Source organism: Zonotrichia albicollis, chromosome 23 (assembly GCF_047830755.1).
Source record: "Zonotrichia albicollis isolate bZonAlb1 chromosome 23, bZonAlb1.hap1, whole genome shotgun sequence".
In the NCBI taxonomy this organism is placed as follows: Eukaryota; Metazoa; Chordata; class Aves; order Passeriformes; family Passerellidae; genus Zonotrichia; species Zonotrichia albicollis.
In genome coordinates, this window is record NC_133841.1 from 5,143,316 (window position 1) to 5,169,971 (window position 26,656).

Here is a 26,656-nt window from a genome sequence, read left to right on the forward strand (position 1 = left end):
CTCTCGTTAAGGTTTTTCTTTTGATTATTATTTTTTTATGCGTTTTTTCCTTTTTTTTTTTTATCCCGAAGACACAAAATGCTCCTGTTTGCATGCGCAATACCACTGGAAAAGCAACAATGACAGAAGAAAGAAGGGTTGTTTTTTTTTTCTCTTTCCCCCCCGCAGGTTTGCAGTTCGTTGGGTTTGTTCTAGAAGAATTCATATAGCAGCATGTGGCGGCTCCCCTTGCTTGCACACTCAAGTAGATCCTTTACACAATACTCATGACCAGTGCACGATGGGAACAAGACATTTCACATTGATCTCATGAACAGTAGCGGTGATTCCCGTCACCCGGACCCGCTCGGGAATTCGAGTCTCTTCAAAGAAAATAAATAAAGGGGAGGGGGAGATGAGGGAGGAAAGGGGGATGGGGGGGTCCCCGGGCCGTGCCCGCGTCTCTGTCCCGGTGAGTCCCGACCGGGCCGGTTCAGCCGCCTGCGCTGGAGCCTTTACAGGAATTATTCTCCTTTTTTTTTTTAATTTTTTCCCCCTACCTGGGCTCTGTCTCGGTGATGCGGTGACCGGCGGAGCCCCGCTCCGCTCCCGGGGGATATCGGCTGGGGAAGGGATTCTCGTCATCCCCCCCATCCACGAACCGCTGGGATCAATCCATGGCGGAGCCGCAGCATCCCCGGGCCCGCAGCACGGGGAGGGCAAAGCGGCGGCTGCAAAGCGGCGGCGCGGGAGGGAACCGGGGCTCTGCGCTCCGGTCCGGCGGCGGCCGAACCCCCCGTGTGCCCCCCGGGATGGGGAGGCGGCGGCTCCCGCCCTTCCCCGCCGGGCAAATCCCCCCGGGAGCGGCTCCGGGGGGCGGCGGGCGCTCACCGGTCGAGGCCGATGAGCAGCCGGCCCTTCTCCTCGGAGCCGCTCTCCTTCTTGAGGTCGGCGAAGACCTGCGTGAAGTAGTGCGGGTCGGCGTTGACCTGCAGCATCTTGGGGCTCATGAGGTCGATGATGGAGAGGCAGCGGTCCCAGAAGGCCTCCTTACAGCTCTCCACCAGGAAGGGCTTCAGCGGGTACGAGATCTCGTTGCCCATGTAGGAGTAGGAGAGGTACAGGCAGGTGAGCAGCACTGCCTGCAGTTCGTGGTCGCTGGCCACCTCGGCCGAGATGACGTCCCGGCACAGCATGTAGAGGAAGACCACGTTGGCCGGCGTGATGAAGCCCTGGTCCTGCCAGCCCTGCAGCAGCAGCGAGCGGTCCACGGAGCGCAGCCAGAGCACGGGGTCGGTGGGCGAGAGGTGCTTCAGGCGGTAGCAGCGGCGGCACAGGAACTCGCCGAGGCAGCGCAGCAGCTCGCTGGTGGACGCCTGCACCACGACCCGGCGCGGGGTGGCGGCGGCGGCGGCGGGTGCGGCCGGGGGCGCCTTCTGCGCCGAGGCGAGGGCGGCGGCGGCGGCGGCGGGGGGCGGCGGGGGGGCGAAGGTGGCGAGGTTGGCGCAGGAGAGCGATTTCTTCAGGTTCTCGTTGTTGAGGTGGGTCACGTTGCTCTGGTAGCCGCCGTTGGGCTGCACCTTCTTGGAGCTCTTCTTCTTGGCGGAGACGGCGGCGATGCGCTTCCAGGGCAGCACGGAGATCAGCGAGTGCCGCTTCAGGCCCTTCTCCTTCGCGTTCTTGCTGTTCTGCACCGCCGTGTAGTGCCCCACCGTGGCCGCCCCCTCCTCGAACAGCGGGGCCTTCCGGTAGCTCGGCGACAGCGACAGCACCGTGCCCATGGCGCCGGCCGCCCGGCGGGCGCACGGCGGGCCCCCGCCGCCCGCCCCGGCCCCGGCCCCGGCCCCGGCCCGGCCCGGCCCGGCCGGCCCCGCTCTCGCTGCTCCGCCGCCGCCGCCGCCGCCGCCGCTCAGCGCCGCGCCCGGACCCGCCCCGCGCCGCGCGCGCTCCCGCCGGCGCAGTGCGCGCGCCCGCCGCCCCGCCCCTCGCCGACACGTGCGCCCGCCGCGGCAGCCGAGGCCACGCCCCCTCCGCGACAACAGATGCCGATGGCCACGCCCCCAGCTGACCAGGTCCCGCCCCCGCACGGTGACAGCCGACGGAGCCCCGCCCCCTCATTGCCTTCAATGGTTCGTGCCCGCCCGTGTCACGCTAAGCCACGCCCACATAAACCAGGCCCCGCCTTCCGCTGTTTATGAATGACGGATGCCCCGCCCCTCACGGCCCTAGCCCCGCCCCCGGCCCGGCTCCGCGTTGGGGTCCCGGAGGTCGCAGAGCCCGCGGAGCCGCCGAGCCTCCAGGCAGGGCCGGGCACGACACGGAAGGGAAAAGAATAAAAAGAAACGAAAATAATTTTTTAAAAATCCTAAAATTCAGATTTAAAACCCTTCTCCACCGACATCCCGAGCCGCACCCCGGATTCGCACCCGGGCCCCGCACCCCGCGCTGCCCTGGCCGCTCTTTGCCCGCCCGGCGGGGCCTCCCCAGCTCCGGGCCGGGGAGCGAAGGTACCGGGGCAATGAAATGCCCGGTACCGCCTTCTGAGGCCGGGCCGGGTTTGGGGAACGCGCCTGCATCTCCCGAACCCCCCGGGTCCCACGGCTCTGCTTGGAGCCACCGCCCGGCCCAGCCCAGCGCCCCTTGCCCGGACGGGAATCCCATTCCCGCTGGTACCAGGATCCCATTCCCATTGGCACCGGGATCCCATTCCCACTGCGGATCCCATTCCCGCCGATACCGGAGCAGCCCCGGCTCCGGCGGGAGGCACCGGCAGCCGCGGCCCCGCCGGGCTCTCCGTGACTGCAGCGACACTCAGAGGCCGCTCCGCCGCCACCGCGGCTGCCGGGCCCGCTCCGGCCGCGGAGAGCGGAGCCCGGCACCGAGGGAAGCTCGGACACGTCCCGGTCTGGCGCTAATGACCCAAATTAATTTATATTCATTTACACCCATTTATGCCCTGCCCTGGACCCGCGGCTGACAATGGCATTCCCGCAGCAGGGAAATCTCAAAAAAAACCCCCAAAATCTGCCGTGAGGACAGAACTGTCCCCAAAACCCTGCCTGACCATCAGAACACATTTTAAGCCACTATGGAGCCTGTTTTTCGGAAGCGGTCCAGGCTCTCTCCTCTCCAAACCACGGGGGCAGTGACAGCCCAGCCTGGGCACTGCTGTCACTGAGAATTCCCTTTGTCCATTAAAGCATCCCCCAGAGATCCACACAGCAATTGCCATCTTTTAAATTCAGCTTTATGAAGTTTAAGCCAAAAGGGTTTAAAACCAGGCTGTACAATTTGAGGGGGTTTGGCCCTAATTTTAACACGCTTGGAGGTGCCTCAGAAAACCCCATTGTTCCAAAGGCAATTCCAGGGACTGATGTGTCACCAAACCCCCTAATCCCATACAGGGCACCAAAGCTGGTGTCACCACAGCCCTGCTGCATCATCCTGCTCAAGTCCCCTCAGCCCCGAGCCCAGGGCCCTGCCAGCCTGGTCACATTGTCACATTGTCACCTGTGGGGTCAGGATCAGCTCTGTCCCCTCTGGGGGACGGCAGCTGGAGCAGGACACCATCCCCAGCAGGGACACACAGGACAGAAGCTGCAGGAGGGGAGGGTTGGGTGGGATATTGAGCAGGAATCGTTCCCTGTGAGGGTGGGCAGGCCCTGGCACAGGTTATTCCATGGATGCTCCATCCTGGCAGTGCCCAAGGCCAGGCTGGATATGGTTGGAGCCCCCAGGGACAGTGGGAGGTGACCCTGCCATGGCAGGGGTGGCACTGGGTGCTGGTTTAGGTGACATCCAACCCAAGCTCTCCCGGATTCTGACTCCTCATCCATCTCCACCCCATGAATGGATTTCCTTTCATTCACCCACAATCAGCAGCTAATTCAGCAAATCCCATCCAAATGACACATCCTTGGGGAAAATGCCACTTCAGGGGCATCACAGTGAACTGGACAGAGATGTTTGGAGAAGAATCTTACTAATCAGTGTTTAAAAAACGAATTATTTTCCTTTCTTTAGGAACTAGAAATGCACCTCTCTTCTGCCTGAGATGTAAGAGCAGAGTGAAACCCACCACATTTTCTGGTTTCTTTCCTGCACCACCTGGTGTCCCAGGAGTTTCAGCTATAAAAATTCAAGATGTTGTATCAAAGACACCCTAAACCTCCTCCCCAGCCTTTTGAGGAATCTGGGCCTGGCCTGGTACAGTGTGAGACTCCAACACAGCAAAAGGGCATGATCAGGAAAGGCTGGAGGGGTGAGAGGACATTAAATCCATTTTCCACCATAATAATAATTATTATTATACATCCAGTGCACTAGAACTTGTTGTGCCAGGGTCATGTCACAATCCATAAATCTTTTGTGATGCCAACTCAAACATTCCCATCTGGTGTCTCCAAAACATGGTCCCCAAGGATGCTCTCGTGAGGGATGAGCCCACCCTTCCTGCACCCAGCCCAGGATCAGCCCTGGTGGCTGAAGACAGGAGACAAAGGTTTTTGAAAAAAAAATTCTTTATTGGAACTCATCTGAACATCAGATATACCTGGTGTTGGTTAGCAAGAACCGTTTGTACATTTGATATTGATGGTGCCAAAAACCCAAACAGCGACTGACTGGAGGAGATGGAAATTAAGAATAATAAAATAAAATAAAGTGAAAGGTTGGAGAGGTCAAAATGTGAACAGAAAAGGGGAAAAAAATCAGCCAGTCTAAGAGTCAGCATGAAGGCAAAATATTTCCTGATAAAACAGAATCCTTTTACAAAATATAAATTTTGTAAGAAAAAGGTGGAGAGGGAAATAGAGACAGAGGGGAAAGAAAAAAAAAAAAGATGAGCAGGACAGAGATGCAGAAGCTTACACTGCCCAAATGGCATTAAAACTTACTGGAAACCTCACCAGAAAATGGAACATGCTGGAACACACCACGCTCCATCCACCCCCAGGGCTTTGGGACCGAGGAGGGAGCTCCCAATGGGGCTGTCCCACCTCAGTGGGGACCCAGAGCTCACAGGCACGGCTGGAGCCCGCCCATGGCCACCTGCTCCTCCTACGGTGCAGGTGGGGAGGGAGGGAACATTGAAATCTATCTTGAACAAGAGCATGCAAAGTCAGGCTCCAGGGAGAGCTGCGCCGGCCCCTCCAGCCCGCAGCAAAATCATCGCGGAGCTGCTGCTGCTGCTTCCAGGGGGTCGCAGGCCTTGAGGATCGAAAAGAAACCAGCAGTCTGTCTGTACATTTTGGGGTTGTTTGGTTCAGTACAAATGGAATCGAGTTGGCTGCTCACACACCGCCAGCACGTCTCCGATTTCGGGCCGGAGGAGATGAGACCGAGTGGATTTGGGCACCTACTGGTAACAAAACGCTGTCCCTGCTGAACTCTGCCGTCCCTCAGGAAGTGGAAAGCACATGTTTAGGTAGTGTAAGCCTTTTTCCTTTTATTTAGAATACCCTCTTTGTTGAAACAATATTCCCCCCCCAGATACAAAGTTCGGCCAGTAAAGATTACATGGAAACTGGAACACGCATCGTCTGGAATACAAGATGCACCGGATGAGGAAGTTTAAAAACTTTCCGAGCGAAAAGTAGAACAAAGAAGAAAAAAAAAAAAGTCTCCTAACATTTTCCCAAAGGTTTCACTCTCCTGTCACACACACTCTCCAAATGACAGCTAGCAAATTCAACTCTGCAAAGAGAAAACAGAGCCACGTCACTCGACAGGAGAGGGGACGAGGCTCGGGGACATGGCAGGGCTCAGCAGTGACCCCAGAGCTCTGCAGCCCCCAGGGAGCCCCCACTCACCTATGTCAACTTCTTGGCTTTGTTGTAGAGCGAATCCACTACTTTGCTCATGTTCTGAATGGTCTCGAGGGCGGCCTCGTAAGTTTTGTCTACGGGGGGTTCGTCGAAGATGATCAGGACGCCCTCGCCCTGGTCAAGGATTCCTGTGGGCACAAGCAGCTCTGAGCTCTGGGATGCTCCGTGGGTCACAGCTTGCAGGCAGCAGGAATTAGAGATCTACCCCAGGAACACCTGCAGGGGCTGTGCAGGGTTTGGGAAGGGCTCACGAGTTGGGCTGGGCTGGCTGATTTTGGGCAGGATTGCTTTAGCATTCCCAGAAAAAGCCACATCCCAGAGGAGCCATCCAGGAGGTGAGCATTGCTGCCATCCCCTACCACCTCCCTGCCTTCCCTGTGCCCAGCAGGAAGGCTCAGCACAGCTGCTTTATCCTGCAGCTGTGCCCAGGTGCCAGGCGGGCTCTGTGCCCTCACAGTGCCCTGTGCTGCTCCCTGGCACTCCCCTGGCTCAGCCACATCCAGGGACCACAGGACCAAGGGGACAACAGGACCGAGGGGACAGCTGGTTATCTGAGGGGTTACTGGGGCAGCAGCCAAGCCACAGCAGCCCACAGAATGTTCTGGACACAAACAGCCAGCCACAGCTTGCACAAACACAGGGCAGTCAGAGCTGAGGGATGAACTCACCATGAAACTTCTTGTCCAAGATCATCTGTGACAGTTTCCTTTCTACCTCAGCCTGGAATTGAAACAGAAAAATTAAAAGTCTCCCAGAACACATAAAACCACGTGAATTTTGCTGCTGCACACTTGACAGCCCTGGTGGGACAGGAGCAGCTGCTCCTCCCTGAGCCTGGCTTGGACATCTCCACCTGCTGCAGATGCCTCAGGAAATTAGGGAGCAGCTGTTAATGAGGGAGCAGCAGGGTGTCCCCTGGCCCACAGGTGACACTGTAGCTGTCACTGCACACCTGTGGGGGTTCTGGAACTTTCTAACTCAGTTCAGCAAGGATTTAGACAAGAGTTTGGCCAAGTTTTATTTAATCCACCCAGCAGAGCTCCTGCCCAGCAGCAGGAAGGGCCACAGGAGGCACAGGGGGCACAGAGCAGCTTTCAGTCTGAATTTTTTTATATCCTATTTTTATATCCTGAATATCCTAAATTAAGGATGTGTTAAACACCATGAACTAGTCTGGGAACAGGCTGTGTGCCAGGGGAGGTCTAGGTTGGATATTAGGGAAAATTTCTTCATTGTCCAGCCCAGGGCAGAGGTGAAATCTCTGATTTAACACATTTGTGGATGTGGCACTTGGGGACATGGGTGGCTTTGGCAGTGCTGGGGGAACATCTCAATGAACTCAATGATCTCTCTTTTCCAGCCTGAATGATTCTGTGAGCACACAGGCTGAGCTCAGCTCACTCCCCAAGCTCTGCCCTTAATGCCAGCACAAGACAGCAGCCCTGGGGTGCAGCTGGCTGGGATTACAGTGGATTCCCCTAAAACTGAATCTGTCTGGGATTATCTGTGAAGCACTGACTGCACGGCCAGTGTGACAGACACATCCCTAATGCCACTGCAGGCTGATTAGCTGGATCCTGCATCTTTAAGGGTCTCAGGAAGGTTCCCCTGGGGGCACTCAGGGGATTAAACACGGGGCATGGGGGAACACTGGGCTGGTCACAACAGAGCAGAGGAAAATCTGCCTCCAATAAAGAGCAAGAATAAAACCCATGGGGGAAGGGAACAGCACAGCAAAGTCTGGAGCACAGGAAGCCTCAATGCCTCCCAGGAGCTGCCTGGGTCAGAGTTTAGCTCCCAAGGGTGAGATTTGCCTGGAAACGCTGTGGATCTCATCTGTCACCCTTCATGTTCTGACAAATGCCATTTAAGCCCAACTCCTCTGAACACTGGCACTGATTTCTGGTGAGGTTCTTACCTTTGAGAGCTTGATGAGGCTGGATATGTGTTCAATCTACAAGAAAGACCAACATTCAGTTAATCTTCAGCTGCAATTTGGACACACAAAGAGGTTTGGGGCTCTTCCACAGACCAGCTCAAGGGCCTGGAAATGCTTTGGCCTAAATATTCCCAGTGGTTTTCTCCACTCTGCAGCTTCAGGTCCTTCAGGTTTCACATCTTTTAACTAAGATGGACTGGACCCTAAAGCCATTTCACTCTGAAAGGTGGAATCTCTTCTCCAAGACTATTGCACAGAGGCCTTCAAAGCCAAATGCTGCCACCTTCAGGGTTAAAAGCCAGTCAGAGAGCACGAGAGAATCAGCTGGAAAGGGCAATGACGGGAATGTGGCTCTCCAAAGGTCCCCTCTGCCTCCTCCTTGTGCTTTAACATGACAACCCTGAGCTCTAGAAGTGCTGAGCAGCTCAGAGTAAGGAGTGTTCATATGGGAACAGAGGGTCCAGCCCCTCCAGGTGCTGCTGGAAACATTTACCTGTACTCTGGAGAAGGGTTCAATGACTCGGATCAGGTTCTGTTCCAATAAATTATCATAGAGCTTGGCCAGGTGAGTGTTTATGATGGGGTCGTCCCTGAGCTCCACCTTGTAGTCTGTCAGAGCCTGTGGGGACAGGGCAGGAGGAAATCATTGCACAGCAACAGCTCCTCGAGGTCCTCTGAGGATGAGATCCCCTCCCAGCCCAGCCCCGTGGCTGATCCAACCCCAAATTTAGATAAAAACCAGCAGGTCACAGCAGCCTCTGCTTTATCTCCACTCTGAGGGAGCTCTGAGGGCCCCAGAGCAAAACAGGACCCTGATGTGGGAATGCTCTCCCTGAGCTCTGCAGCATTCCTGATGAAACCAGGGAAAATTGTAGGGAGATACACATCACAGTGACAGCACCTAAAGGAAAACTGCCTGGATTTGGCTCTCCAAAAAGAAAAAGAAAAAAGGAAAGAAAAAAATAAAAAGAAAAGAAAGAGGAAAGAAAGAGGAAAGAAAGAGGAAAGAAAGAGGAAAGAAAGAGGAAAGAAAGAGGAAAGAAAGAGGAAAGAAAGAGGAAAGAAAGAGGAAAGAAAGAGGAAAGAAAGAGGAAAGAAAGAGGAAAGAAAGAGGAAAGAAAGAGGAAAGAAAGAGGAAAGAAAGAGGAAAGAAAGAGGAAAGAAAGAGGAAAGAAAGAGGAAAGAAAGAGGAAAGAAAGAGGAAAGAAGAGGAAAAAAGAGGAAAAAAGAGGAAAAAAGAGGAAAAAAAGAGGAAAAAAGAGGAAAAAAGGAAGAAAAAAAAAAAGAAAAAAAGAAGAAAAAAAAAGAAAGAAAAAAAGGAAAAAACTGGGTTCAACCAAGTTGACTCCCCACGCACTGAAAACGCAACCAGTTGATTGTTGGGGGGTATTTCTTGATGCATTCCATCAATGTTTCCATGGTTTCCTGCAGTGGGATGTAACAGCTTCTCCAATATTCCAAACCTGGCATTTCTGCCTGCTTTTTGCCCATCCTCTGTGTCCCTGACTCACCTTTTCAAAATCTGCCAGAGACCGGTTCTTGCTGGCCTGTGCCACACATTTTAGTGCTTCTGTCTGTGGGGAAAGAGAAGCAGAGCAGGTTATTTATTTCCTTCTGGGTTCTCCTCTCAGGGTGAACATGCCAAGTGTGCAGCACCCTGGGAACGTGCTCAAACAACAAAGCAGGAATGTTCCTTGTCAGTGCCACAGGCAGAGGGAGAGCAGCTGCTGAGGGGAGGAGAAGCCTGGCAGCTGCAGGGCAGGACCTGAAACATCTCCAGAGGGACAAAGCACCCTGACAGCACCAGCTGCAGGTTGGGAGTGAGTCTGATGCTGTTTTTAAGGCATTTTGGCACTTGCTAATGAATGTGGCCATGTTGGGCCCTCCAGCACAGCTGAGTGACAGGGCAGGGCAGCAGCTCCTATGGACAGCATCAGGGGTGAGCCTTCTCTACACCCCAGAACTGCTGAAATTAAGCAAAACCTCATCCCCAAACAAGCCCATTTACACCCCACATTGGTAATCCCAGCAGGGAACAGCAGAGCAGAGCCCAAGGAGTGGGGAGGACAGGACAAGGACAGCCTGGTGCCTCTGGTGCACCCCAGGCTTCTGCTGCCCCATCTTCTGGGACTGCCCCATCTTCTGGGACTGCCCCATGCAAAGCCAGGAGCTGGATTGGATCCCTTGGTCCTTTCCCACTGGGGATATTCAGGATTGTCCCCAGGGCTGCTCTCCCCCTGCTCCCCCAGCAGGAATTGCTGCTCAGGGCTGGCCCAAAGCACAGCCAGAATCCCCTGCTCAGGGGAGGAGCCTCAGCTGCCACTCAGGGCAGAGGGATGAGGCAGGATTGGGGCTGCCCCTCCTGATCCACCAGGGATATCCCCACGTCAGACCTCTGAGCTCTGCTAATTCCCAATCCCCTGTGGGAGGGGAGCAGCAGCTCCTGCGTCACAGCAAAGCCCAGGCTGAGCTCAGCCCCTGAGGGCAGCAGGATCCCAGCCTGGCACAGCCCCTGGCACAGCCCCTGGCACAAGTTGAATTTGAGGGTGGTTTTCCCAGCCTGGCAGAACAAGCAGGGGATTTCACACCTCCCTGACTGCCGAGCTGCACTGCCAGGAGTGGATCCTCAGCACTGGCTACAATGAAAGAAAAGCAGCAACTCAGATTTAAGCACTGAGAGCAGGGAGACAAGGAGCTGGTGGCATCAGGCAGTTTGTAGCTGATAAAGAAAAGGAGAAAAACAGGGAAAATGAAGCAAGCAGCCCAAATTCTCTGGTTGTGAAAATCACTGTGAAGGCAACTGACTTCTGGTAATTTAATCAGGTCTGGATCTCTTTCAGGACACTCAGGAGTGATGGCTATGTTGGTATGACAAGAGCAAAGGGTTTGACAGGAAGATTGAGGCAGCACTGAGGTAAGGGGAAGATAGAAAGGGTTAAATTTCTGTACCTGTCTTCCTGCATACCGCAGAGCAAGCTTCCCACTCACCAATGCTTGCACATCTTCTGGGCTGCAGACACAGGGGAGGGAGCAGAGCAATTATACACAGGATTTATACAGAAACATGGTCAGCTTAAACCCCAGAGCACCCCAAAAATCCCCAAATGACAGCAAAGAACTGCAACCCAAATCCAGGAGCACTGATCAGGTGACAAAGACATGCTTGAGCCCATGAGTTCAACAAAAAGCCTTTCCCCTGGAAATACAGGCAGAATTCTTCCCAGAACCAGCTGGCACCTACCTGTTGAGCATGATTTTGCACAGCAGCATGTATTTCAGAGCAGTGATGGCTTTGGGGTTGTCAATTGAATCATTGCCCTCAAATGCCTCATAAAAATATGAATAGGCTGTTTTCCAGTCCTTCTCTTCTGCTGCATGGATAATACCTGGGAGAGGCACAAACAGGTTAATTCTGAGCATGGCTGGGACAGGACACAACAATTTGGTTGTTTTTGTTTTATCTCTGATTTCAGTGAAGAGAAACCTTTCCTCCTGTGCCCCTCATGTCTATGAGAAGAAAACCCACAGCTTCTCTCACAAGGACATTTTTAGCCAGACAAGCTTGGGGCACTCCAGGTGAGTGCCTGCAAACTGGGACAGGAACAATGTGTAACGGGCCAGGAGCACAGAGTGGGGCTGGAACTGCAGTGCCTGGGGAGCTCATGGACCCTCCACCACTGGCAGCTTCCAAAACTGGCCTGGAAATGGTCAGGAACAAAGCTGATGTCACCTGAGGCAGAACTGGTGATATCCTGAGGCCCCACTCCTCTATTTGGGTCCCCCATGGCAGGAAGGAATGATGAATGTGACTCCATGTTCTTGAAGGCTCATTTATTATTTTATTATACTGTATTATATTGATGAATACTAAACTATACTAAAGAATCAGAAAGGATACTTACAGAATGTTTAAAAAGATAGCATCAATATAATAATATTACACTAATATATTAATATAATAAGACTATATTAATATATCAATGCTATATAGTGTTAATGCTATATAGTGTTATATTAATGCTATGTTATATTATACTATACTATATTATACTATATCATATTATACTATATCATATTATATCATATTATATTATATCATATTATATATTATATTAATGCTACAATATATTATATTCTATTATATTAATGTTATATTGTATTATTATTATATTAATATTATGTAATATAATGAAAACTTGTGACTCTTTTTAGAGTCCCAACACAGCTTGGCCCTGATTGGCCAAAGAGTGAAAACAACTCACAACAGAATGCAATGAAACAATCACCTGTGGGTAAACAATCTCCAAACACATCCCACATGAGCAAAACAGAGGAGGAGCAAATGAAATAATTATTGTTTTCATTTTTTTTCTGAGATTTTTCAGCTTCCCAGGAGAAAAATCCTGGCTGAAGGGATTTTTTTCAGAAAATGTGAATGTGACAGCCCCAGCAAGAACCACTTCCCATGATTCCCTCAGAAAACACAAATATCAGATAAATGATGTGTCAGGACAGTGCTGGGTGCTGTCCTGGTCCTGGAGGCCTCACCTGACTGCATGTCCAGTGCTGCCTGCAGCTTGGGGGGACAGTAGATGGCATTGGCTGTAGTCCTGGCCGAGGTTAAGGCTGCTCTTGCTTTTGGCAGATTGCTCAGGGCATGGTAAGTCTTGCTCTCTAGGAGCTGCACCTCCACCAGCAGTGCCTTGTCATCCATCTTCTTCAACTCCCTGAGCAGCTGGGAGCCTGGCAGAGGGCAAGGACAGCACATGAGCTGCTCTGCATCATCAGCACCCACAAAATATCCAAAAACATCCACAAAACATCCACCCAAAGCCTCTCCAGGGGCACCCACCCTGCCCCAGCAGCCAGGGCTGTCAGGGAGGGACAGAACTGTGAGCTGCTCTGCATCATCAGCACCCACAAAACACCCACAAAACACCCACAAACATCCACCCAAAGCCTCTCCAGGGGCCATCTGTGACGGTGCTCACAGAGGTCTGAGGGTGAGGGAAGAGATGAGGATCTGACTCCATGTTTCACAAGGCTGATTTATTATTTTATGATATATATTACATTAAAACTATACTAAAATAATAGAAGAAAGGATTTCATCAGAAGGCTGGCTAAGAATAGAAAAGGAAGGAATGATAACAAAGGCTTCTGTCTCAGACAGAGAGTCTGAGCCAGCTGACTGTGATTGGCCATTAATTAGAAACAACCACATGAGACCAATCCCAGATGCACCTGTTGCATTCCACAGCAGCAGATAACCATTGTTTACATTTTGTTCCTGAGGCCTCTCAGCTTCTCAGGAGAAAAAAAATATCCTCAGGAAAGGATTTTTCAGAAAATATCATGGCTACAGCCACCCTCCCTCCCCCAGCACCAGGGCTTTCAGGGAGGGACCTGAGGCTCACACAACCTGTCCTTCCAAGGAAAAGCAAGGGAGAGGGAATAATGGGGGCACAGTGGGAATGCACAGCAGGAGGATGAAGCAGTTTTGTGGCAGAGGTGTGGGGTGTGGGCAGCAGAGTGCCCAGGAGGGGATGGGCAGCTGGGATGGGCACCCTGGCATTTCCCTCTGCTGCACAAGTGCCCCCTTGGCAGCGTGGAGCCCTATCAAGAAACTCCTGAGAATGTGGGATGAGGAAGGAATGATTTCACACAGGACATCTGCAGGTCAGATTTAGCCTAAGAAATGTCAGGACAAGCTGCCACATCACAGCTTGGTAATGAATGAGCAATCCTAGAGGAAACTTGTCTCCTAAAATCCTCCTCCCTTGCTGTGCTCAGGAGCTGATAACCAGAGCTGAAACTGCAGAACTGGCCAGAAATAAATGGATTCTGCCTGGAAACATCCCTGAGAGACCCTGCCTGCACCTACTCCCCATGGGCACCTCCTCAGCACACAGGAATGCTGTGCACAGCACTGACATCCTGACAGGGCACAGAGCCTGCCCCTGAGGGACTTCCCAACTCCCCAGGCTGTCCCACCACCAGCCAAGGGGTTAAATTAATTAAGCACAGCTTTGGAGTGTGGCCTCTGGTCAGTTTAAACCCAAGTTCATTACCTATCCCTCTGCAAATGAGTTCAAATTCCATCCTGAATTCCATGAACTCAATATTCTAACGAGACAAACGTCACCCAGGGGATTCTGAGTGTGACACTGGCTCGTGCCACCATGCAGGTTAAGAAGGTCTGGGTTCCAGGTGAGCAGTTCAGGCCGTGCCAACACCCCTCTGACAGCTTAAGCCTCACTTGAACCTTCAATCTCAATTACAGCTTAAGCCTCACTTGCAGCACTGCAGGCATTTGCAAAATGAGCATTTTAAAAGCACCAGGGGAGCTGCACAGGTCCTGCTTGACTCTGCTTTGGGGCAGAGCAGGAGTTCACTGGTTCATTTCCATCCCTTGGGTGGTGCAGGGGCAAATCCTTAAAGCCTCCCTAAAGACACCCACAGAGGTTTTGCCATTTCCTGGTTTTACTGGGGCTGTATTTGAGCAAATTGGAAAAAAGCTCTTTCAGCCTCTGTGGCCACAGCAGAATACTCTAGCAAGAGCCAAACCTGTGGCTTTCAGCTAGACACAGCTCCCAAAATTATCTGCAATGAACAAATCACAGAATGCCAGAGTGGGTTGGGGTGGAAGGGACCTTAAAGCTCACAAATGGGCAGGGACACCTCGCAGGCTGCTCCAAGCCCCCCCAGACTGGCCTTGGGCACAGGAGAGATGGGTGAGGATGGTGAAACAGAGAACAAAGACACTCTAAGAGCTGTCATCACCCAGCTACAGCAAAATGTGCCAGAACTGCACCAGCACTGAGGAATTAACACCCAAATCCTGCAAAACCTCTCAAGGAATGTGAGACAGGTGTTGGCTTTCCTTGGCAGGAGTGAATGAAAAGCAAAGATTTACCACCACCTAGTGGGAGCCTCACCTAGCTGCAGAGCTTCTTGGTACCTCTTGGTGTCAAAGTAGAGAGAGACCAGCCTGGCCTGGAGAACAGAAAAGGAAACCAGAACACATTTGTTTTGTGAAATGAACTTTTGTATTCTTCTCTGCACAAATTTCACTACTTTAATGTGTATTTGTCACATTGCGTGGTGCAGTCATGCAAGGCCTCCTGCACAAGGAGTAAAACACTGAATTTTTAAAGAGAATTTCAGTGTCATTAATGCCCTCCCCTGACACAGAGAAAGATGTGAACAGCACACAAGTGTTCTAATTTTCCAGGTATTCAATGTGCCAAGGGGATGATGCTGCTCCCCATGTTTGGGATGTGGCACCTACCTCCAGAGCCTGACGTAGGAAAGTCCTTTTCTCTGATTTGGCCCATTCAATACACTCTAAACACAGGTCAACCTTGAAGGGAGCAGAAAGAAATAAGTCTAATTAGACATTTTCTTTGTCAGTGCCCACCCCAAATGGCTCCCAATGACACCAAAGGCATTTGGGGTAGGCAGTAAAGCTCTCCCAGAGTTTAAACCCACAGTCATCATGTATTTCCAATAAAGAAAAATAAATTTCATGTGCTTTAGGGCCTAGATAGATCAAGAAATGGTTATAAAGCAGCAGAGGTGCTGGGCTCTGCTCTGAGGGCCTGATCCATCATTTCAAAGCACAGCAAAGAAACTCAGAATCTTCCCATCTTTTTCAGGCTGAGATTCCTTTGATGGATAAAGCAGAACTGCTCAGATATTATTTTATTTTATCTGGCCCATAACACACAGTAAGTCATCCTGTGGTGCCAGGCTCAGGAACTGCTCTTCCCAAAACCTCTGGATTGCAGCTCAGCCCTGCAGGCCTTGTCAGCTCCTCCTCACTGCTTATTAAACGTGAACATTTTATGAAAAGCCATTATCAAGTCTCAATTTATTACAGGGTGATAGCAGGAGCATTAGGAGCTGGAGAAATCTCCGATTTCACTGCTTTACTGGGCTCCTGGGAGCACTCTGGATGTGAGCTACCCTGAGGAAGGAGAACATTCTGAAAGGATTTGAGGCTGCTGCATCAAGGATCTCACAGGTTGATGTCATCTTTCCTTCAGGTTTTGAGTTTGCCTTCAGAACATTCTCTAAAATTACAATTTTTACTGACTTTTTATTATTTCCATTACTCCAACCTGTTCCTCCTCTGCAACTGCATTTGAACACTGTCCTTCACACCAAATTACCCTGAGTAAAGCAGCTGCTCATTTTCTCCTGACACTTTTGGGAGTTTTCCCTTCTCACCTGAACATCCCAACCCATTTCCCCTGAGCTCATCAGTTAAAGAAAGAGAGGGGAAATATTCTGCCATCATTTCTTACCCACAAGGACTGAGCAGCAAACAAGGGACATTGCCTGGGTAAACTGCACTAGAGGATGACAGTTCCAATTTGGCTAATTTTGGCTAATTTGGCTAATGAGAATGTCACCTGTCCCAGGTTGATGTCACCTTTCCTTAAGGTTTTGAGTTTGGCTTCAGAATATTCTCTAAAATTACAATTTTTTTCTGACTTTTTATTATTTCCATCACCATTACTCCAACCTGTTCCTATGCAACTGCATTTGAACACTGTCCTTCACACCAAATTACCCTGAGTAAAGCAGCTGCTCATTTTCTCCTGACACTTTCGGGAGTTTTCCCTTCTCACCTGAACATCCCAACCCATTTCCCCTGAGCTCATCAGTTAAAGAAAGAGAGGGAAATATTCTGCCATCATTTCTTACCCACAAGGACTGAGCAGCAAACAAGGGACATTGCCTGGGTTGTCTGCACTAGAGGATGACAGTTCCAATTTGGCTAATTTTGTGCTAATCTGGCTAATGAGAAAGTCACCTGTCCCAGGTTGATGTCATCTTTCCTTCAGGTTTTGAGTTTGCCTTCAGAATATTCTCTAAAATTACAATTTTTAATGATTTTTTTATTATTTCCATCACCATTACTCCAACCTGTTCCTCTGCAACTGCATTTGAACGTTGTCCTTCACACCAAATTACCCTGAGAAAAGCCTGCAGCTGCTCATTTTCTCCTGACACTTTTGGGAGTTTTCCCTTCTCACCTGAACATCCCAACCCATTTCCCCTGAGCTCATCAGTTAAAGAAAGAGAGGGGAAATATTCTGTCACCATTTCTTACCCACAAGGACTGAGCAGCAAACAAGGAACACTGCCTGGGTTACCTGACAGTTCCAATTTGGCTAATTTTGGCTAATGAGAACGTCACCTGCCCCTCAGCATGGCACAACCTCTCCAGCCTGCAGTCTGCCAGTCCCAGAGTGAGATTTCAGGAGGGTTTTGTCCCCAGCCTGCTGCTCAGACCCCTCCTGTGCCACCTCCCAAGGTGCTCCTGTTCTTATCCTGCTCCCAAAAAACCAACAATTGGGGGAAAAAAAAGGAAAAACTAAGACAACTGTATCCTGTGGAGCTGATGAGATGATCAGGGTCCAACTATTCCCCCAGCACTGCCAAGGCTACCACTGACCCATGTCCCCAAGTGCCACCTCCACAGGGCTTTGAAATCCTTCTAGGGACCAGGGCTGAACAACCCATTCAGCAAAGGAATTTTCCCTAATATCAAATCTAAACCTCAACTTGAGGAAGCAAGAAGAATCTAAGACAAATGCCCATGGTGGGAATCACTCCCAAACTGCAGCAGGGAGAAACCTGCAGGAAAAAAACATAGTTATAAATTCAATTATCTGATGTTTTATTTATAAAACACATCCAAATGCATTAAAACCCTGCTTTTCCTGCCATGAATAATTCTTCAGTGAGAAGCAAACTAGGTCAGATCATGGTGTTGCAGGCTTTTGAGGAACAGCCTGGTGCTGCAGCCTCACCTCCTGTCCTGTGGCTGCCTCCATGTCCAGGAAGAGGTCGAGCAGGGAGCGCACCAGGCGAGCAGCCTTGGCCTTGCTGATGGAGTTCAGGAAGGGCCTCACGTACTTCAGGAGTCCTCCCAGCTCTGTAAAAACCCCAAAACATCAGATGAACCCCCCTAGCCAAGAGCTGAGCCCAGTGGAGCAGCTACACATGGCATGGACCAGGACTTGTCACAGTAAATGTTCCCCAGGTGGGGATTTGTCACAGAAAACCTTTCCCAGGTGGGGATTTGTCACAGCAAACCTTTCCCAGGTGGTTTTTCAGCTCCACCCACAGGACAGAGTGACAAATGCCACCTGCAGGGAGCCCTGGAGCAAACAGGGGCTGCACAGGGGCTGCAGGCTCAGCCCAGCACTGCCTGCCACTGCAGCTCCCCCCGCTGTAACTGCCTCACCTTTAAAATGCAAGGATTTGTTAAATGCTCTGAGATTTTTCTATAAAACCAGGGAGGGAGTTTATCATTTAGGTGTGTTTTTATTAACTCACAGTTTCATGCTTTAATCTGCCCCACCTAGCCAGGCCCAGGATTTGGATCCTGTGACCGTGTTCACAGTTCACAGGGGTGTGAGGATGAGGGAAGAGATGAGGATCTGACTCCATGTTTCAGAAGGCTGATTTATTATTTTATGATCTACATTACATTAAAACTATACTAAAAGAACAGAAGAAAGGATTTCATCAGAAGGCTGGCTAAGAATAGAAGAAGAAAGAATGATAACAAAGGTTTGTGGCTCAGACTCTCTGAGCTAGCTCACTTGGATTGGCCATTAATTAGAAACAACCAACACAGGCCAATCACAGATCCACCAGAGTATTTCACAGCATTTATTGTTAAATGTAAACAAATAACCAATGTTTACATCTTGTTCCTGAGGCCTCTCAGCTTCTCAGGAGGAAAAATCCTAAAGAAAGGATTTTTCATAAAAGATGTCTGTGACAGGATCCAGGAACCTTGTGCTCCACCACTGGAAAATCACATTCCTTAACACTCCAAATCCACCTTTATCTGCTCAGCTCTGATTTCCCTTAACTACATTTCTTTTCTAAGTCTCCTCATTAATTCACATTTATAAGAGGTGGAAAAAGGAAATGTCTTTATTTTAATGGAGAAACACTGAAGCTGTGATGGCAGAGAGCAGAGGAATGTGGCAGCTCCAGCCCTCAGAGGCACCAGGGAATGCTGGACGTGCAGAGCACAAGGGAAAAGTCTCCTACAACAAACACCACGTGCTTTTGGGGAGGTCCTGCTCCCAGTTTGGGAAGATGATCCTGCAGGGGCAGGGTTCAGTGCTGACTCATCAGCACCAGGTCTGCACACTGAAACCACAGCTCTCCCTGCCCCAGATTTCCCACTCTCACCCAAATATCAGGTGGATCTCACACTATTGTGTTTACAAGGTTGCACAGAAAGGCAAAATCAAAACAAAGCTGGCAATGACTAATTCAGAAATCTTCTACACCAAACTGGTACTGAATCAAAACTAAAATAAGAGATTAGTCTAATTTTATTTCAATTAGTATATGGAGGAGTATCAGGAGAATTTCAGGTTGGAAGGATTCCAATAAAAACAAATGTAAACAAGGGTTCCTCTGTATTTCATTTAGCAGTAATGCAAAAGAATGCTAATGCTAATTGTTATAACAACATCTCATTAATATCTACAAATTTTTCATGTTTTTGATTTTTAACCTGTTTACTTAAGTTTAATCAAGCCTGATAAACCTCATTTATCACACCCTTAAGATGCAGAACTCACTTTTTCCAATCACTCACAGTGATCACAGAATCCCAAAATGGTTTGGGTTGGAAGGGACCTCAAAGCCCACCCAGTGCCACCCCTGCCATGGCAGGGACACTTCCACTGCCCCAGGGGCTCCAAACCCTGCCCATTCCTCAACAACTCCTCATTCCCAATATCCCATCCATCCCTGCCCTCTGGCACTGGGAGCCATTCCCAAGTCATGCCCAAGTCCCTCTCCAGCTCCAGGAACCTGTTAAGGCACTGGAAAATTTCTAAACATCCAATTTAGAACAGATTTAGAGCAAACAGAACTCAAGTGTGATCCTCAGCTTTACCTCTCAAAATGCAAAGCAGGAGATCCTGAGCCCAGCAAAGCCCCCAGAGCCCAGCAAAGCACAAACCCAGACCCAGCAAAGCCCCCAGAGCCCAGCAAAGCACAAACCCTGAGCCCAGCAAAGCCCCCAGACCCTGCAAAGCACAAACCCAGAGCCCAGCAAAGCACAAACCCTGACCCAGCAAAGCACAAACCCTGAGCCCAGCAAAGCACAAACCCTGAGCCCAGCAAAGCACAAACCCAGAGCCCAGCAAAGCCCCCAGACCCAGCAAAGCACAAACCCTGAGCCCAGCAAAGCCCCCAGATTCACAAGAACACCACAGGGTGCTCTGTGCCACAGCTGTTCCCAGAAAAGTTTCATCTTCTCTCTGCCACAGCATAAACAAGCAGATTTTTCTACACTTAAGGTAGGGCTGCTTCCACACCTCAGAATGCAAGCTGCAGGCAGTCTGCACTCACAAGGAACCTGCTGCTCCATGGCTTTCCCCACACCACCCAGTCTGGGGTTTATTTAACCTCCAGTACAAGTCCTGGATGCAAATCCCAATTATTTTAATGCAAGGCAAATGCTTTGGTCTCACACACAGCAAAGAAACACAAACAAGCACAACCCAACACATCAGCTGTGCACAGAGCTCCTCTCCAGCATCTGCTGGGAGCTGGGAAAGGTGGGCTCTGCATTTCATTGAGGCTCTCCAAGATCCAGCAGCTCCCAAGCAGCACCAGGAACCCTCCTCCTGTGCATCCCTGCCTCCCCCAGCTCCTCAGGACCAGTGGGATCAGTGCCCAACTCACTCTTTCCCACAGGAACTGCAGAACAAAGAAGGAAAACTCCAGTGGAACACACTGCACTGTTTAGCATCCCACTGATGAGCCCCAGAGCTCCTCAGAAAGCAGAGCCCAAGCCAACAGCTGGAATGCAGCTGTGCATTCTGCACACTCCACGTTCAGCCAGGCAGCCTCAAAGTTCCCACAGAAATTTCTCTCTCCTACCAACGTAACCATCAACTATTTTTAGGGTTTGATTTTTCTAAAGAAAATGCAATGCCTGGTAGAGGGGTGGGATTGACAGCTCTGCAGGAGTGATGAGCAGCAGCAGCTCTGGAAAATGAAGCCTGCAGCTCATCCTCAGGGAAGTGCATCCACCAGCTACCACTGCACACATCCAAATTCCCAACCCAGATATTCCAACCCTACAGCTCTGTGAAATGCTATAAAAATCTGGAACTGTCACAAAGAAAAGTAACCAATCTACAAGTTTAGTAATCAATCTACAATTTTATCTGCTTGATAAGGAATAAGGATTGAAGGGGGTCACTTGTATCATTGTTATTTTTGTAAACAAAGGCTGCAGCTCAGTAGAGTCACAGAATGGTTTGGGTTGGAAGGGATCTTAAAGCTCATCCAGTGCCACCCCTGCCATGGCAGGGACACTTCCACTGCCCCAGGGGGCTCCAGCCTGGCCTTGGACACTGCCAGGGATCCAGGGGCAGCCCCAGCTGCTCTGGGAATTCTATTCCAGGGCCTGCCCACCCTGCCAGGGAACAATTCCTGATTCCCAATATCCCATCCATCCCTACCCTCTGGCACTGGGAACCATTCCCTGTGTCCTGCCCAAGTCCATCTCCAGCTCCTGCAGCCCATTAAGGCACTGGAAGGTTTCTAAACATCCCAAAGTGCAGATTTAGAACAAACAGAACTTAATTTATCCACTTCCAGGGACAGTGCAGCCACCACCTCTTTGGGCACTGGAACCCCTCAAACCTGTCCAAGAAATTCCACCGGCTAAAACCAAACCCTGTGCAGTGAAAGGCACAGGATGAAACCCCAGTGTGAGTCCAGCACTGGGGCTCTGGGGGCAGCTGGACCTGTGATGGTGCTGCTGCCCCTGACCTGTCACTCCTACCCAGAAAGGTGACAGGAGGGGAAGGGCCAGAGCCCTTCCCACAGCTCCAGCACCACCCTAAGCCAGGGTGCCCTGTCCTTCATCCCCACAACTCCAGAAAACACCTCCAGGTCCTGCTGGTCTCCCTCTGAGCGGCACACAAATGGCTCTAGGTCCATTTCCTTCCCTCCAGAACACACTGCAGTTATTGGTGCCTTTAACAGACCATAAATACATTCCATGTTTGCCACCTCACAGCCCTGAGTCTGATGAGTTAACAGTGTTACTTTCAATTCCTCAGCCTTCCCCTTGAAAGAAAATAAATCCATCACTCACCACCCTCTGGGAAAACCCTGGAGCTCTTTATCCTTGTGCCAAACTTCAGCTCAAACTCAACCCTGCAGTGCTGAGGAGCCCACAAGAACTCTGCCCTCACCAGCAGCACATCCACAGTGACCTGGAGAAACTCTGATTTCCCCTTTTTACCCAAACACACACATCTGCCCTGCTGCAGCCACGTTTGGTGATCTCTGCTGAGCAAAGAGCAGGGTGCAAAGGGCACTGGCACAGCACAGACACCACAGAGCTCCTGACCTCAGCCAGGAAGGGCACTGGCACAGCAGCTTCCTCAGGAAAGCCCTGAGCTCATCTGAGGGGTTTGTTTGTCCCCAGAGACCCCAAAAGCAGCAGGAATCAGAGGAATCACCTGAGTGAGGTGACAAGGACCAGTCACCCACAGTGGGACAGGGCTGGAATGCCCAGCCCAGCAGGAGTTTCCCAGTGGGACACCAAGGGACATTGCACAATAGACACAAACTGTGACCTGGAGCTTTGGCTGAGCCCTCAGGAACTTTCCATGAGCTGCTCTGGTGTCCCTTGCAGTGGGACTGAACCTGCTGCTGGGTGCTTTCCCCACCCCACAGGAAACATTTCCACAGAACACTCTGGGCACAGACACAGTGTCCTAAAGTGCTCCAGGAAAACACACAGCCCCAAACTGCTGAGTGCAAAACAACCAAGGGCTGCCTTGAGGAGACACCAACAGACTCCAAATCATCACTGAACAGAGAACTCAACTCCATCCCTGTCCCCTGACACTCTCACAATAGAGGGACTGTCCCCTGCAGAGCTGGACAGGGGTGCTGATGTCATGGCCAGCAGATAAATCAATGGATTGTGAGAGATGCTGGTGAGAAATATTTCATGGGACAAACTTTGCCATTTGAAACCAAGCAGGAGACACCTCTCATCTCAAACAGAACTCAGCAAAACTTCAGTCACCCACACTGAAACAGCCCCACATCAAAGGCCACAGACTGAACTGTTTGGAACACTGGGCCAAGCAACAGCAGATTAATATTGATGTTTTTTATTTGGTTTTTAGTTTCTGTCCTGTCTCTGAGAGAACATTTCCTGCCAAAAGCTGTTTTTCCAGCTATCCCACTAAGCAAGGAGATAAATCCTTACTCAGGCAGGATCTCCTGCCTGTTACCCCAACTCCTGATTTCAGGCTCACCTTCTGCCTGCCCAGTCTTGGCCAGCAGTGACCCCAGCTCCAGGATGCTCTGCTCTTTGACTTGCACTGCTTCCTCATCGTTTTCCTGGACATCACGTTTCACTGGGGAGAGAAAGAGCAGGAGAGTTGCCTTGAGTGGTGTTGGAGGTGGAAACCATCCCTGCTGCTCAGCTCCTGGGTGTGTGCCCTGAGCAGGACCTGCTCCAACAGGGAGCTCAGCCTGGCCCAAGAGCTCTGGGAAGTTTCAATCCAGAGCAGGGAAGTTTTGAGAGCTCTGTCAGTGCTACACAGATGATTTATCAGCCCACACATCCCTCTGCTCACTCCAGCTCCAGGTTTGAACAATCTCAGCTTGTGTCACTCAGAGCCAGCACCACACACCAGAGCACAAGAGACATTTAATGGCATTTCTGGGGTTTGATGCTCCACTCTGGGGTTGCTGCTGTTGTTTGCTGCTTTCTATATTAAACTGAGATCCCATGCACAAGCAAAGTGAGGTGGGGACAGCCCTCCCCACCCTGGTGTCCTGGCAGTGCCACCACCCTCTGCTCCGAGGCAGATAAAGGGACAAGTGACAGGCAGCAGCACAGCCCCAGCTCCATGTGAGTTATCCATCCCTCCCTGCCACCACCCCCAGCACAGGGAGCTGCTCCAACTCCACACAAACCAAACCAAACCCGGCTCTGGGAACTGCAGCTACGGCTCTCACCGCTCCAATTCCCTATCAAAAGTGAAAGAACCTCGCTCTGAAGGAGGAAAACATCACAGCGACACTGCCAGGGCCACTCCTGACGCTGCCACCCACACCAGGGGCTGAGTCCGACCCGGAGAGGAGCAAAACACGGCGGGACAAACAAACAAACGGAGCTCTGAGAGACGGGCAGCACCGGGGACACTCGGAAACTTCCCCGACACGGAGAGGGGACAACGGGGGTGACATCCCCGTAGAGGTCACCAGGACCAAGCACACCGAGCACCCCAGCCCCGCGCGGTGCCCGCAGCCCAAAGCACCGAGCGCTCCCCGGGCTGGGCCAAGCGAACCCCGAGGGAGCTGCTCCGGTCGCGGCACCGGCGGAAACATCGGAGGCTCCCGGCCTAGGACACGGCGGGACCGGGCCGCGACACCGCGCCCCGAACCGCCCCGACACCCAGCGCTACCGGCACCGCCACGGTCCGATCGGGGCTCCCGGGCCGCCGCGTTCATTCCAGCGGGACGGGGAGGAGCGGCCGGCCCGGCTCCGGGGCTGCTCCGAGCGGCTCCGCGGGCACGCAGCGGGCAGCGGCCCCGCCGCCGCACCGACAGCTCCTGCAGCCCGTACCCCCACGCGCGGGGGCCGCCGCCGGTGCCGTCCCGGCGCGGGGCAGCGCGGCGGGGCCGGGCCCAGGCCGCGCTCCCGCCCGGCGCGCACGGTGAGTCAGCAGCGGCGGCGGCGCGGGGCTCGGCGCGGCGCGGGCGGCGGCGGGGCGCGGGCGGCGCGGGCGGCGGGCCGGCGCTCACCGATGGAGTGTAGGATGCCGATGGAGGCCTCGCGGTCGGTGGAGAGCAGGGACTGCGCGCGCTGCAGCTCCAGCACCGCCGCCGCCGCCATCTTGCCGCTCCTCCGCCTCGCCGCCAGCACGGAAGCGGCGCCGCGGCCACGCCCCTTCCGCGCGCGCGGCATGCTGGGAACTGCAGTCCCGTCGCTCGGGCGGCGGAACGAGCAGGGAGTGCGGAGGGGCGGGGCTGGGAGGAGGGTTTACTGAACTGCGCCTGCGCAGATGCAAGGGGCGTGGTGTCCGTTGGGGCGTGGCCTGATGCACTGTGTCGGCATCTGTGGGGGCGTGGCCTGTGGGGGCGTGGCTTGAAAGGGGCGAAGGGAGAGCTCGGAGCTCAGGCGGTGACGTAAAGGGGCGGGGCTTGGGGTGGGGTCTGCGCCCGGCACATCGCGAGGATCGGGGGCGTGGTCTGTGCTGGAGGAGTGGCTTTGGCTAGAGGGCGTGGCAGTCAAAGAGTGCGAGGGCCGTGAGAGGGGGCGTGGTCCGAGAGGGGGCGCGGCCTTTACATAGGCGGGAATACGCAGGGGACGTGGGCGTGGTCTGTGCTAAGGGTGTCGTCATTGTGGGCGTGGGCGTGGAGTGGGCGTGGCCAATGGGCGTGCCCGGTGTCTCTCGGGGGGCCCCGGGAAGGAGCGGGGGACACCGGGCCCGGGGGGGCTTCGACTGGGACCGGCGCGGGTCCCGGGGCACCGGGAAAGGCTCTGGGGCTGGGAGGGGCCCGGGGTTCCACACGGAACAGCCCCAGCCGTGGGTCCGGGGCTGGAGGGGGCATCGATGGCCATGTCCTGCTGGGGGTCCCCGAGGATCCGCATCCCCATGGAACCCTGAGCGCCCCGGACAGCGGCGGGGAAGGGGGAGAGACCAGCAGGGCCAGGGCACCTCTGCAGGATCCTGTCCCTGTGTCCCCAAGGGGATCCTGTCCCTCTGTCCCCGGGAATCGTCCTGTCCCTGTGTCCCGGGGGAGAATCCTGTCCTTGTGTCCCTGAGGAGGATCCTGTCCCTGTGTCCCCAAGCAGGACCCTGTCCCCGATCCCACAGTGGTGACCCTGTCCCCCTCCCGGCCGCCCTGAGTGTTACAGACCCTTTCCCGTTGTGTTTCCCAGTGCTGCCCCCTCCCCTCCCGCCCCTTTCCCTGCTCCCGCTGCAGGGGCACAGGGTGGGGGCACACCCGGCCTTGCACCCTCAGCTGGTCAGGAAACAGCCCCAAATCACCCTGAGCCCCCAAATCACCCTGAGCCCCCAAATCACACTGAGCCCCCAAATCACACTGAGCCCCTCAAATCACCCTGAGCCCCCAAATCACCCTGAGCCCCTCAAATCACCCTGAGCCCCCAAAGCTGAGCCTGTCCTGCTGTGTCTGTCCCCAGCAAGCCAGGACCAGCAGCCCTCAGAGCAGCCCCTTTCTGCCACTGGAAAAGTCAATTTAATCTCTGGAAGGGTCAGGTTTATATCAAATGGGGAATAAAACCAAAACCCTGGAGAGTCATGTAACTGTGGGATCCTCCAGGAGTGATCATGGTAGGTTCTCAATGTCACTGTGGGATCCCCCAGGAAAGATCACAGCGGGATCCCAATGCCACTGTGGGATCCCCGAGGAGTGATCACCATGGGATCCCAATGTCACTGTGGGATCCCAAGGTTGCTGTGGGATCACTGTGGGATCCCCGAGGAGTGATCACCATGGGATCCCAATGTCACTGTGGGATCCCAAGGTTGCTGTGGGATCACTGTGTGATCCCCCAGGAGTGATCACCATGGGATCCCAATGTCACTGTGGGATCCCCCAGGAAGGATCACTATGGGATCCCAATGTTCCTGTGGGATCCCAATGTCACAGCAGGATCCCAATGTCACTGTGGGATCCCCCAGGAGGTGCCAGCCCTGGGGACAGGCACAGAGAGGTGGCACCAATGCCCCCTTCAGCAGCCCCATTTTGGTGCCCAGCAGTTGATGTTTAATGGGTCAGGGGGTCTGTGTGGAGCTGGGGGGCTGAGGGGGCCGTTCCCCCTCCTCTGCCTCCCTGCAGCGGGAAA

The 26,656-nt window shown here is 52.7% G+C and overlaps 2 protein-coding genes across 2 annotated transcripts; both read right to left on the reverse strand.

Moving 5' to 3' along the window:
- Positions 1-12: 12 nt before the first annotated feature.
- CDK5R1 (cyclin dependent kinase 5 regulatory subunit 1) lies at positions 13-1,897 on the reverse strand. The gene has a single exon (XM_074557945.1). It carries the CDS (start codon positions 1,758-1,760, stop codon positions 867-869), a length of 894 nt encoding a protein of 297 aa, XP_074414046.1. The 5' UTR covers positions 1,761-1,897; the 3' UTR covers positions 13-866.
- A 2,584-nt stretch (positions 1,898-4,481) lies between these two features.
- PSMD11 (proteasome 26S subunit, non-ATPase 11) lies at positions 4,482-24,757 on the reverse strand. The gene is made up of 14 exons (XM_074557440.1): positions 24,586-24,757; positions 23,088-23,189; positions 17,568-17,692; positions 15,035-15,106; positions 14,682-14,739; positions 12,292-12,486; positions 10,985-11,129; positions 10,693-10,753; positions 9,255-9,317; positions 8,237-8,362; positions 7,723-7,758; positions 6,473-6,524; positions 5,790-5,932; positions 4,482-5,673 (listed from the first exon to the last, which is right to left on the reverse strand). The coding sequence occupies exons 1-13, from the start codon at positions 24,746-24,748 to the stop codon at positions 5,790-5,792; spliced, it is 1,341 nt and encodes a 446-aa protein (XP_074413541.1). The 5' UTR covers positions 24,749-24,757; the 3' UTR covers positions 4,482-5,673.
- Between the last annotated feature and the right edge of the window lie 1,899 nt (positions 24,758-26,656).